This window comes from Molothrus ater, chromosome 4 (genome assembly GCF_012460135.2).
Source record: "Molothrus ater isolate BHLD 08-10-18 breed brown headed cowbird chromosome 4, BPBGC_Mater_1.1, whole genome shotgun sequence".
Lineage (NCBI taxonomy): Eukaryota > Metazoa > Chordata > Aves > Passeriformes > Icteridae > Molothrus > Molothrus ater.
In genome coordinates, this window is record NC_050481.2 from 70,909,475 (window position 1) to 70,920,185 (window position 10,711).

The 10,711-nt window shown below is 66.6% G+C and overlaps 3 protein-coding genes across 3 annotated transcripts; 1 reads left to right on the plus strand and 2 right to left on the minus strand.

The window, feature by feature from the left end:
• The first annotated feature begins 145 nt into the window (after positions 1-145).
• Positions 146-3,018, plus strand: MOGS (mannosyl-oligosaccharide glucosidase). Its single transcript, XM_036382629.1, has 4 exons — positions 146-524; positions 617-828; positions 902-1,092; positions 1,176-3,018. The coding sequence occupies exons 1-4, from the start codon at positions 164-166 to the stop codon at positions 2,881-2,883; spliced, it is 2,472 nt and encodes an 823-aa protein (XP_036238522.1). The 5' UTR covers positions 146-163; the 3' UTR covers positions 2,884-3,018.
• A 118-nt stretch (positions 3,019-3,136) lies between these two features.
• On the minus strand, positions 3,137-4,938 carry WBP1 (WW domain binding protein 1). The gene is made up of 4 exons (XM_036382843.2): positions 4,825-4,938; positions 4,655-4,757; positions 4,249-4,410; positions 3,137-3,958 (listed from the first exon to the last, which is right to left on the minus strand). The coding sequence occupies exons 1-4, from the start codon at positions 4,885-4,887 to the stop codon at positions 3,396-3,398; spliced, it is 891 nt and encodes a 296-aa protein (XP_036238736.1). The 5' UTR covers positions 4,888-4,938; the 3' UTR covers positions 3,137-3,395.
• A 779-nt stretch (positions 4,939-5,717) lies between these two features.
• INO80B (INO80 complex subunit B) lies at positions 5,718-10,689 on the minus strand. Its single transcript, XM_036382842.2, has 5 exons — positions 8,976-10,689; positions 8,693-8,870; positions 8,465-8,574; positions 7,957-8,171; positions 5,718-7,413 (listed from the first exon to the last, which is right to left on the minus strand). Exons 1-5 carry the CDS (start codon positions 9,127-9,129, stop codon positions 6,952-6,954), a joined length of 1,119 nt encoding a protein of 372 aa, XP_036238735.1. The 5' UTR covers positions 9,130-10,689; the 3' UTR covers positions 5,718-6,951.
• Between the last annotated feature and the right edge of the window lie 22 nt (positions 10,690-10,711).

Consider the following 10,711-nt stretch of genomic DNA (forward strand, 5'->3'; position numbering starts at 1 on the left):
TGGCAGGGCAGGTCGGGGACACCGTGCGGTGTCGTTGTCGCCTCGGGGCCACTTTAGGCACTTTTTGAGCCTGCGTCCGGTCCTCCCGCCCGCCAGGGGGCGCTCGCAGAACGGGCCTGGCCGCACCTGGCGCAGCGCTGCCGTCACCAGCGCGACTGCCCTGATGGCGGGCGAGCGGCGGCGGCGCGGCGGGGATGGACCCCGGGAACGGCCCCGGGAGCGGCTCCGCGACCGGGACCCGAAACTGCGGCAACAGCAAAAGCCGCAGCGAGGCTCCGGGCGGGGCCGGACGGCGCTGGCGCTCACAGCGGCGGCGGCAGCGCTGGCGCTGTGTCTGGCGGCGGCGGCTGCCGGGTGGAAGCGGTGGAGCGAAGCCTCCCGCCTCGTCACCCCCCACCCCGCGCCCCCCGCCGTCCCCCCCGGCTCCACCGGGCCTCTCGCATCGCCCACCTATTTCTGGGGCACGTACCGGCCTCACGTCTACTTCGGGATGAAGACGCGGAGCCCGCGCTCTGTGGTGATCGGTGAGGGGCGCGGGGGGCTCAGCCCCGGCCCGGGGCTCGTCCGGCCCCGCTCCCACCGCGAGGCCGCCCCTGACACCTCCCCGCCCCTCCAGGACTGATGTGGCTCCAACACGGCGGCAACTTGCGGCACACGAGCGAGCAGAACGACGGCGTGTCGCGATATGGGTGGCTGATGCACGACGGGGAGAATTTCGGATTGCAGGAGATCCGCGATGAGGGGCTGGTGCTGAGAACCGAGTTCGTGAAGCAGCCGGGGGGAGAGCACGGCGGCGACTGGAGCTGGCGGGTCACAGCGAAGATGGAGGTGAGGGGGTAAAAGTGGGAGAGGGCTTGGGATGCCAGGGAACTTTTGTCATCCTCCTCTTCCTCCTCCCCAGGGCAAGGGCCCGGCCCCTCTCCTGTCCCTCTTCTTCTACGTGGCCACGGACGGGCAGGGGACGCTGCGGCCAGTGCTGGAGAACGGGACACGGCTGGCGGCCGTGGCAGGGACGGCGGAGGAGCTCGGGGACTTCACCCTCACCTTCCTGCCGCCCACCGGGGAGGGCGGGGAGGGGCCCAAGTACGCCAGGTGAGTGTCTGGGCTGTGTCCCTTCCATCTGCCCCCATGTCCCCACCGTGTCCCCCATCCCTGACTCTCCTCTCCCCCCCCAGCTACAACTTCCTGGCGGCGGGGGTGCCGGGGCTGCACCGTCTCACTGACCTGGTCCGGCACAGCCTCCGTGAGAGCTCCGTGTTCTCCCCACCAGGCCGACCGCGCCGTCGCTTTTTTGGGGTGTCCAGCACGGGGGGGCTGCCCGGGGAGCCCCCGCGGGGGCAGCTGCTGCTGCACCAGGTGACGCTGGAGCCGCCGGCAGTGCTGGAGGTGACGCTGGAGTCGGGCAGCGCGGCGGGGGCGCGGCACGGGCGGCTGGCGGGGCCGGCGCTGAGCACGGCGCTGGCCCGGCACGCGGCCGCCTTCGAGCGACGCTTCGAGGACGCTTTTGGGCTGGGGACACGAGGGGTGTCCCTCCCGCAGCGCCGCTTTGCCCAGGCCGCGCTCAGCGAGATGCTGGGCGGGATCGGCTTCTTCCACGGCCGCTCCCTGCTGCGCTCGGAGCACCGCGAGGAGCCGGTGCCCGGCATGGAGTCCGTGCTGTTCACGGCCGTGCCCTCGCGCTCCTGCTTCCCGCGGGGCTTCCTGTGGGACGAGGGCTTCCACCTGCTGCTGCTGGCCCGCTGGGACCCCGCGCTGGCCCGCGACATCCTGGCCCACTGGCTCGACCTCCTCAACGCCGACGGCTGGATCCCGCGGGAGCAGATCCTGGGGGAGGAGGCGCGCTCCCGGGTGCCCCCCGAGTTCGTGCTGCAGCACAGCGAGACGGCGAACCCCCCAACGCTGCTGCTGGCGCTGGAGCGGCTGCTGCCCGACGCGCCCCTGCCCTACCTGCGCCGCCTCTTCCCGCGCATCCGCTCCTGGTTCGAGTGGCTGAACCGCACCCAGGCCGGCCCCGAGCCCTTCACCTTCCGCTGGCGCGGCCGCGACCCCGACCCCGAGCGCTTCCTGAACCCCAAGACTCTTTCGTCGGGGCTGGACGATTACCCCCGCGCCTCACACCCGTCCACCCAGGAGCGGCACCTGGACCTGCGCTGCTGGATGGCGCTGGGCGCCCGCGTGCTGGCGGCGCTGGCCGAGCGCCTGGGCGAGCCCCACGCGCCCTATCGCGACATGGCCGCCGCCCTCAGCGACAACGACCTGCTGGACCGGCTGCACTGGGCGCCCGAGCTGGGCGCCTTCGCCGACTTCGGCAACCACAGCTCGGCCGTGGCTCTGCGCTGGCACCGCCCGGCCCCGGTGCCGGGCCGGCCCCCGGCGGCCCCGCAGCTGCGGCGGGAGGTGCGGGAGGCGCCGCGGCTGCAATTCGTGGCTGCTTTGGGCTATGTCAGCCTGTTCCCGCTGCTGCTGCAGCTGCTCCGGGTGGACTCCCCGCGGCTGCCGGCGCTGCTGGGCTCCATGAGCAGCGAGCAGCAGCTGTGGACGCCCTTCGGGCTGCGCTCGCTGGCCCGCGACAGTCCCTTGTACCTGCGGCGCAACACGGAGCACGACCCCCCCTACTGGCGCGGCTCGGTCTGGGTCAACATCAACTTCCTGGCGCTGCGGGCGCTGCACGGGTACGCGCGGGCGGCGGGGCCGCACCGGGAGCGAGCGGCGCGGCTCTACCGGGAGCTGCGCCAAAACCTCGTGGCCAATGTGTTCCGGCAGTACGAGGCCACCGGGTTCCTGTGGGAGCACTACCGGGACAGTGATGGCACCGGGCAGGGTTGTCACCCCTTCGCCGGCTGGTCGGCGCTGGTGGTGCTGGCCATGGCTGAGGACTATTGATGTGGGGGCTCGCTGTGCCCCCTGCCTGCCTGCCTGGAGTGCTCAGGGCTAGGGGAGGTGTTGGGGGCCTGTGCCAGAGCCCCCCCTACCTCCCCTGCAATAAACCTCCATGACTGTGGCCTCTCGCCACCCGTGTCAGGGTGTCACAGTGTCACCTTTGCTGACCCCCTGTGCCATGGGGGGAATGTTCTGCCCCTTCCTGTGGAGTGAGGGGTCACCACCCAGCCCAGTGCACCCACCACAAGGCTCGATGGTACTTCCACATCTCTTTAATGGTGAGAGAACGCGCCGGGACCTCCCACCCACCCCCATGGCCTCGGGCACCCCCCGGGCGATGGGGCCCCCCCGGGCAGCAGCACCGGGATCACAGGGGAGGCCCCAGGAGCAGTTTGGAGGGGAGGGGGCTCCAGCAGGACCCCACCACGCTGCACGGTGGGTGTCACTTGGGGCGAGGGGCCCCCAGGGGCTCCCTGATGAGTCCAGAGCCCAGTTGGGGGTCCTGTGGGGGGAGGTCAGACAGGCAGCACAGGTGAGCCGGGCCCCCCACCACCCCCTGCTCCCCCACAGCCCTCAGGCTCACCCTCCTCCTCCTCCACACCCCGGCCCACCTCGATGCCCGAATCCCCCGTGAGCCGCCGGTGCCGCCCGGGGCATCCCCCTGGCACAGCTCTGCCTGCCCCACCCTCACCCCCTTCGGTGTTGGAGCAGGGGTGTCCCTCAGCCTCACACAAGTCCGGGGGCACTTGTTTGGGGGGGGCCCCGCGGGCTGGCAGCTCCTCTGGCAGGGGCAGGTCCCAGCTGGCACCGGTGCCGGTGCTGCTGGAGCCGTAGTCACGGCCGGTACTGCCACCCCCCGTGCCCGGGCCCGGCTCCGGGTCCGTCTCGTCGGTGGCCGGCGCCGAGAGCGAGGAGCTGCTGGGGGAGGAGGCGCAGGAGCAGCCGCAGGAGCAGGAGCTGCAGCCCCCAGAGGAGCCCGGCGACAGCGAGGGGCTCCCGGGGCTGTAGGGCGGCGGCGGCGTCCCGGGGCGCTGCGCCACCTCCTCGTACGCCGGGAGCTTGAAGGAGGCCAGCAGCCCTGAGGGGGGGGAGAGGCGGCGTCAGGGGACACCCGGGACACGGAGGGGACACCGGGAAACGGCCCCGAGAGGATGGAGATGGAGGGCACAGGGGCTGGGGATGCACGTGGGGATCCAAGATCCTGGGGGTGGCACAGGGGGTCCTGACTCACTGAGATCCCCCGTGAAGATGGTGGGGTATGAGGGGCTGGGGGCAACATGTGGGGTGCTGGGGGGTCCCGATTCACTGAGGTCTCCACCCCCCGTGGATTTGGGGGGTACAGGGGAAATTCAGCAGCCCCTGACTCACGGAGGTCCCCCGAGGAGGGCGGGTACTGGCAGGCACCGTGGTAGGCGATGAGGTTGATCTCACGCTGCCGCTGCTGCTGCTGCAGGCGCAGCTTGGCCCGGCGGTGCCGGAAGGCGCAGCAGCAGCTCAGCAGGATCAGGATGGTCCAGAGCAGCCAGAACCCTGCGGGAACGGGGCCGCGGAGCGGGGCGGTCATCTTCACACGGAACCCCCGTGCCCACGGAACCCCCGTTCACACGGGGGGATCCCCAGAACCTCCCAGGACCCTCAGCCCCCCCCAGCTCCTCCCGAGCCCCCGGCCCGGACACAGTCCCTGAGCTCCCCGGGGTCCAGGCTCCTCCCTGAGCCACCAGCCCGCCCGGAGTCCCCGTTCCCGTCCGTTCTCCCGGGATCCCCCCGCACTCACACCACAGCTCGTAGTAGTAGGTGCAGCAGCCGCTCTCCCCGCAGCAGTGCCCGGTCTCGCACACGTAGGGCCGGTTGTTCACCCCCGGGCAGAACTCCCGGGCCTGCGGGCACGGCCGCACCGTCACCGCAGCCCCGCGCGCGGCCCCCCCGCCCCGGCCCGCCCGGTACCTGCGGGTGCTGCCGGCCCAGCAGCGCGGCCCAGGCCCCCTCGGCGCTCCCGGGCCGCTCCATGGCGCCGCCGCCTAAAGCCCGCCGCGGCCCCGCGCCCGCCCGGCCGCGGGCCCCGCCACCCGCAGCAGCCGCCGCCGCCCCGTGGCCGCCGCCGCCGCCATCGCGGCCCCCGCGGCCGCCGCCGCCCGGGCCGGGGCCGTCGCCGCCGCCATCACGCCCGGCCCGAAATCCCGCCCCCGCCACCACCGGCGGCCAATCAGCGGACGCTCCGTAGCCAACAGCCAATCGGCGCTGCCGCCGCCGCCCGGCTGCAGCCAATCGCTCGCCGTCTGCCTGAGTCTCACGCCCAACAACAGAGACAAAGAAGCCGAGCCCCGCCCCCTCCATGATTGGCGGCTATGGGGACCAACCGGACACAGAGCACCGCCCCCAAGCTCTGACTGACAGCAGCGGTCGCCAATGGCGACCCAGCCCTAAGTTCGACGAAGGGCGCGGCCTTCCGGCCCACCCCGGGGCGGACACTTGGCACAGCGCAGCCAATTGGCGAGCAAACAGCACTTCGGCCGCCTGATTGGCAAAGCGTCCGACTAATCAGCGTCACCGCTCTCCGCTGGGCAAGGCCCCAGCCAATGGGCGCTGTCGGAGAGCGCCCCGCCCACCCGGGACGGACCACAACGCACCGGCAGACAGGTGTTGGGCTGTTCCACAGCCGGGGGAGGGCGGGTCTGTACCATAGCTCTTCCGGGGGTGTCGGACTGTACCACAGCATTCCCGGGGGGCGTCGGACTGTGTCGGACTGCACCACAGCGCTCCCGGGCGGGGGTCGGACTGTACCACCGAGCTCCCGGGGAGTCGCGCTGCCTCCCCATCGCAGCAGACCCACACACGGCTCCTTCAACAACAGCCTTTAATCAGCTCCGCCGCACCAGATCCCCCTCAGTCCCTGCGGGGGTCCGGTCCCCAACCCTCCGTGTCCACAGTGGAGAGCCTAGAGCCGTCTGGAGCTCCACATCCCAGGTGTCCACACCCGTTTGGAGGAGCTCCAGGTGTCCATAAGGAAGTGCAGCTCTCCGGGTAGCGTGGCCAGAGCCTCTGTATCCACAGCAGAAGTTTTGAAGCTCCTTGTTCTGGCTCCACGTGGACGATCTGGAGCTCCCCACAGTGCAGACCTACAGGTTCCTCTTCCAGCTCTCTGCGTCCATGTGGACAATCCAGGAACTCCGTGTGGCCGAGTGACCTGGCCCTTGTATCCACGGCAAAGCATCTGTAGCCCCCGGGGAAGATCCACAGCCCCCCGGGGAGGGTCTGTAGCCCCCAGAGAGGGTCTGTAGCCCCCCGGGGAGGGTCCATAGCCCCCTGGTGAGGGTCTGCAGCCCCCTGGGGAGGATCTGTAGCACCTGGTCAGGGTCTGTAGCCCCACAGAGGGTCCATAACCCCTGGTGAAGGTCTGTAGCGCCCTGAGGAGGGTCCATAGCCCCCTGGTCAGAGCCCGTAGCCTCCTGGTGAGGGTCTGTAGCCCCCCAGGGAGGGTCCATAGCCTCCAGTGAAGGTCTGTATCTGACAGAGGGTCTGTAGCCCCTGGGGAAGATCCGTAGCCCCACAGAGAATCCATAGCCCCCTGCAGAGGATCCACAGCCACCCAGAGAGGATCCATAGCCCCCACAGAGTGTCCGTAGGCCCCCGGTAAGCGTCTGGGGCTCCCTGGGGAGGGTCTGTAGCCCCTCAGAGAGGATCCATAGCTCTCCACAGAGGATCCATAGCCCTCCACAGAGGATCTGTAGCTGTCACAGAGGGCCCACAGCCCCCTGCAGAGGGCCCACAGCCCCTTGGTGAGGTCCCGTAGCCCCCTCAAAGTGTCCGTAGGCCCCTGGTAAGTGTCTGGGGCTACCTGGGGAGGGTCTGTAGCCCCCTGCAGAGGGTCCATAGCCCCTCAGAGAGGATCCATAGCTCTCCACAGAGGATCCATAGCCCTCCACAGAGGATCTGTAGCTGTCACAGAGGGCCCACAGCCCCCTGCAGAGGGCCCACAGCCCTTTGGTGAGGTCCCGTAGCCCCCTCAGAGTGTCCGTAGTCCCCTGCAGAGGTCCCGTATCCCCCTCCTAGCTCCCGTACCCCCCAGCTCTCTCACCCCGCGCTCTGCAGCAGCTGCAGGTTGCGCCGGTAGCAGCCCAGGCTGCAGAGGGGCCGCCCGGTTTGGGCGCAGCTGTAGCGCTTGGCGTTGCCGCAGCCGGGCACGGCGCAGGGCTGGGCGGGCGGCGCGGGCGGCGCGGCGGCGGCCGCGGGCACCGGGAAGCCCGCGGGGAAGGAGACGGTGACGCCGTCGGCGGCGCTGCGGTAATGAACCACCGGGCACGGGGCCGGGCGGGCGCGGCGCTCGCGCAGGGCCCGGACCTTGGCCTTGTGCGTGCGCGTCAGGCGCTCGATGGTCTGGTTCTTGCTCTCCTCGGCCTTGCGGGCCGCCTGCAGCCGCCGGCGCCGCGCCCGCTCCTCGCGCTTCTCCCGCATCTCCTCCGTCACCTCCTTGGCCTTGGCGCCCATGGGCAGCTGCAGCAGGGGCTGGCTCTGCTGCTTGTGCAGCAGCGCGCGCTGTGGGGCACAAAGGGGGGGTCACAGAGCTGGGGGGGGGGGTTTGGGAGGTACCCCCAGTTCCAGCTCTGCCCCACAGCAGTGCTGGGCTTCCTGCAGCCCATCCAGGCCCCTTCAGTCACACCCCAAGGGTTCCAGCTCAGCCCCAGAGCAGTTCTGCGCTTCCTGCAGCAATCCCAGCCACCCCAGCCCTGCCTTGCATCCCTTCCACATCCCCCCAGTCATGCCCCAGGGGTTATGAGGCTCCCCAGACTGCCCTCAGCCCAGCTCCCTCCTGGGACTGGAGCTCCCTGAGCACCCCCAGTCCACCAGCCCTGCCCTCCAGGCCCCCTCAGTCATGCACCAGAGGCTATGAGACCCCCCAGTGCCCCTTCCTCCTGGCTCTGCTGCTCCCTAAGCACACCCAGCCCCTCCCCAGCCCTCCCCTGCCACCCTTCCAGGCCCCCTCAGTCATGCCCCAGGGGTTATGAGACTCCCCAGTCCCCCCATCAGCTCAGCTCCCCTCTTGTCTGGAGCTCCCCAGCCCCCCCAGTCCCCCCAGACCTGCCGGGCTGTCAGGAGGGACTCGTCCACCTCCCTCTTGATGTCACCGTTGTCATCCAGCTCCCCCCTCTCGAGGGCTGCCAGCCAGCGCCGTTCCTCCTCCTCCTCTTCCTCCTCCTCTTCCTCCTCCTCCTCCTCGCCCTCCTCACGGGCAGGGAAGCAGTTCTCGGGGTCCAGCTCAGGCAGTGGTGAGGGGGCCAGGTTGCTGTCCTCATCTGATGGCAACAGCCATGGGGGTGGGGGTCACACTGCCCTGGGGGTCCAGAGCACCCCCTGCCCACCCAGCCCCCTCCAGAATCCCCCCTGCCCACCCAGCCCTCACTCTGAGCCCCCTCAGAGCACCCAGCCCTCACTGTGAACCCCCCTGCCCACCCAGCCCTCACTCTGAGCCCCCCCAGAGCACCCCCTGCCCACCCACCCCTCACTCTGAGCCCCCAATTTCCACCCAGAGATCCCCCATTTCCCCCACCCCGAGCCCCCCATGCCCCCCGTGCCCTCCGTCGCTCACCCAGCCATGCCCGGTACTGCTCGATGGGCACGCTGGGCTCCTCCTCGTCCCCTGCCAGCAGCGGGGACGGCGAGTGCGTCCCTTCGGGGACCACCGTGAACGTGGGGACACTGCGGGGGAACAGAGAGGTGTTTGGGGGGACACACGGGACAGGCCCGGCTCTGCCTCCCATCCTCCTCCTCCTCGCCCATTTTGGTGCCCAGGCTCTGCCCCTCGGTCCCTCCTCACCTCTTGGTGCCCAGGATTTGCCCTCCCAGCTTAATCCGGAGCCGCAGCCGTGGCTGCCGAGGCGGTTCGGGCCCCGGGGCCGGCCCGGCCTCGTGGTGGTGCCGTTTCTTGTGCTTTTTCTTGTGCTTCTTGTGCTTCTTCTTGTGGCCGCCATGGCCGCCCGCCTCGGCCTCCTGCCCTGTGAGGAGGAACACGGGTCAGCGAGGGCTCCCCGCGGGCTCTGTCGCACCCGGGAGCGATCCCGCAGCCCCCCCGGGCCCTGCCCGGCCCCGCGGCCTCTCACCGTGCCCGCCGGCCTCCATCGCTCCCCGCCGCCAGGCCCTGCGCATCCGCCCGCGGGGGACCCAATTCGGGACGGACCCACTTCCGGCCAAACTCACTTCCGCCCGGCTTGGCTGCTGCCCGTTATGAGGGGATGGTGACGTTGCAGCCGCCATCTTGGAAGTGGGCACGTTGTGTGCTGTCCGGGGGGAAACCGGTACCAAAGGCGCTTTTGGGCCGGCCAGGGCAGGTGTGTGAGCTCCGGTGTGAACTCAGGTGAGATCAGGGCAGGATGAGGAGCTTTGACTTCATCAATCCACACAAATATCTCAAATATCCACACAAAACTGTCAAATACCCACCCAAATATCCCAAATATTCATACCAACCCCTCAGATCCTCGCCCAATTATCCCAAATATCCTCAAAAAACTCTCAAATACCCACACAAATACCCCAAATATACACACAGACCCCTCAAATACTCATCCAAATATCTCAAATAGTCACACAAACCCCGCAGATACCCACTTAAATATTTCAAATATCCACACAAACCCCTCAGATACTCACCCAAATATCCCAAATATTCACACAAAACTGTCAAATACCCACCCAAATATCCCAAATATCCACATAAACGCCTCAGATACCCACCCAAATATCTCATATAATCACGTAAAATCCTCAAATACCCACCCAAATATCCACATAAACCCTTCAAATACCCACTCAAATGTCTCAAATATCCACACAAACCCCTCAAATTCTCACCCCATATCTCAAATATCCAAATAAACCTCTCAAATACTCATCCAAATATCCACACAAAGCCCTCAAATGCTCACCCAAATATCCCAAATATCCACAAAAAACTCTCAAATACCCCCAAATATCTCAAATATTCACACAAACCCCTCAAATTCTCACCCAAATATTCACCCAAATCTCCCATCTGAGACGAGATCCCATCCATCACACAAAAATCCCCATCCAACCCCAAAAAATCCCTCCCCGGGGTGCAAGGATGGTGCCTAGGGCAGGATGAGGAGCTTTGACTTCATCAACCAAGAGAAATATCCCAAATATCCACCAAAAACTCTCAAATACTCACCCAAATATCCCCAAAGAACTCTCAAATACCCAGCCAAATATCCCCAAAAAGCTCTCAAATATCCACCCAAATATCTCAAATATCTACAAAAAACCTCTAAAATACTCACCCAAAAATCCCCAATATCCACAAAAAACTCTCAAATACCCCCAAATATCTCAAATATTCACACAAACCCCTCGAATTCTCCCCCGAATATCGACATAGATCCTTCAAATACCCACCCAAAAATCTCAAATATCCACCAAAACCTCTCAATTACCCACCCAAATATCTCAAATATCCACAAAAAACCTCTAAAATGCTCACCCAAACATCCCAAATATCCACAAAACCTCTCAAATACCCCCAAATATGTCAAATATTCACACAAACCCCTCAAATTCTGCCCCAAATATCCACACAGACCCCTCAAATACCCACCCAAAAATCTCAAATATCCACCAAAACCTCTCAATTACCCACCCAAATATCTCAAATATTCATCCAAATCTCCCATCTGAGTGTGGATCCCATCCATCCACACAACAAACCCCGCATCCCACGGAGGTGACAATCCCCCCAGGGACGGGTCACCCCGGCGTGTGTCACCTCCGCAGGTGGCACCGCGACATCTCTGATTTCCCCTTCCCACCCTCCCGCTGC

What these genes read in the sequence shown, in the direction of transcription:
- MOGS (XM_036382629.1), top strand. Translation starts at nt 164, where the DNA reads ATGGCGGGCGAGCGGCGGCGGCGCGGCGGGGATGGACCCCGGGAACGG. An exon ending in CCCGCGCTCTGTGGTGATCG is followed by an intron (nt 525 to 616) that starts GTGAGGGGCGCG and finishes CCGCCCCTCCAG; the next exon opens with GACTGATGTGGCTCCAACAC. An exon ending in GAGGGGCCCAAGTACGCCAG is followed by an intron (nt 1,093 to 1,175) that starts GTGAGTGTCTGG and finishes CTCCCCCCCCAG; the next exon opens with CTACAACTTCCTGGCGGCGG.
- INO80B (XM_036382842.2), bottom strand. Translation starts at nt 9,129, where the DNA reads ATGGCGGCTGCAACGTCACCATCCCCTCATAACGGGCAGCAGCCAAGC. An exon ending in GATGGAGGCCGGCGGGCACG is followed by an intron (nt 8,871 to 8,975) that starts GTGAGAGGCCGC and finishes TCCTCCTCACAG; the next exon opens with GGCAGGAGGCCGAGGCGGGC. An exon ending in CAAATCCTGGGCACCAAGAG is followed by an intron (nt 8,575 to 8,692) that starts GTGAGGAGGGAC and finishes GTTCCCCCGCAG; the next exon opens with TGTCCCCACGTTCACGGTGG.
- WBP1 (XM_036382843.2), bottom strand. Translation starts at nt 4,887, where the DNA reads ATGGAGCGGCCCGGGAGCGCCGAGGGGGCCTGGGCCGCGCTGCTGGGC. An exon ending in CTACTACTACGAGCTGTGGT is followed by an intron (nt 4,411 to 4,654) that starts GTGAGTGCGGGG and finishes CCGTTCCCGCAG; the next exon opens with GGTTCTGGCTGCTCTGGACC. An exon ending in GCCCTCCTCGGGGGACCTCC is followed by an intron (nt 3,959 to 4,248) that starts GTGAGTCAGGGG and finishes CCCCCCCCTCAG; the next exon opens with GGCTGCTGGCCTCCTTCAAG.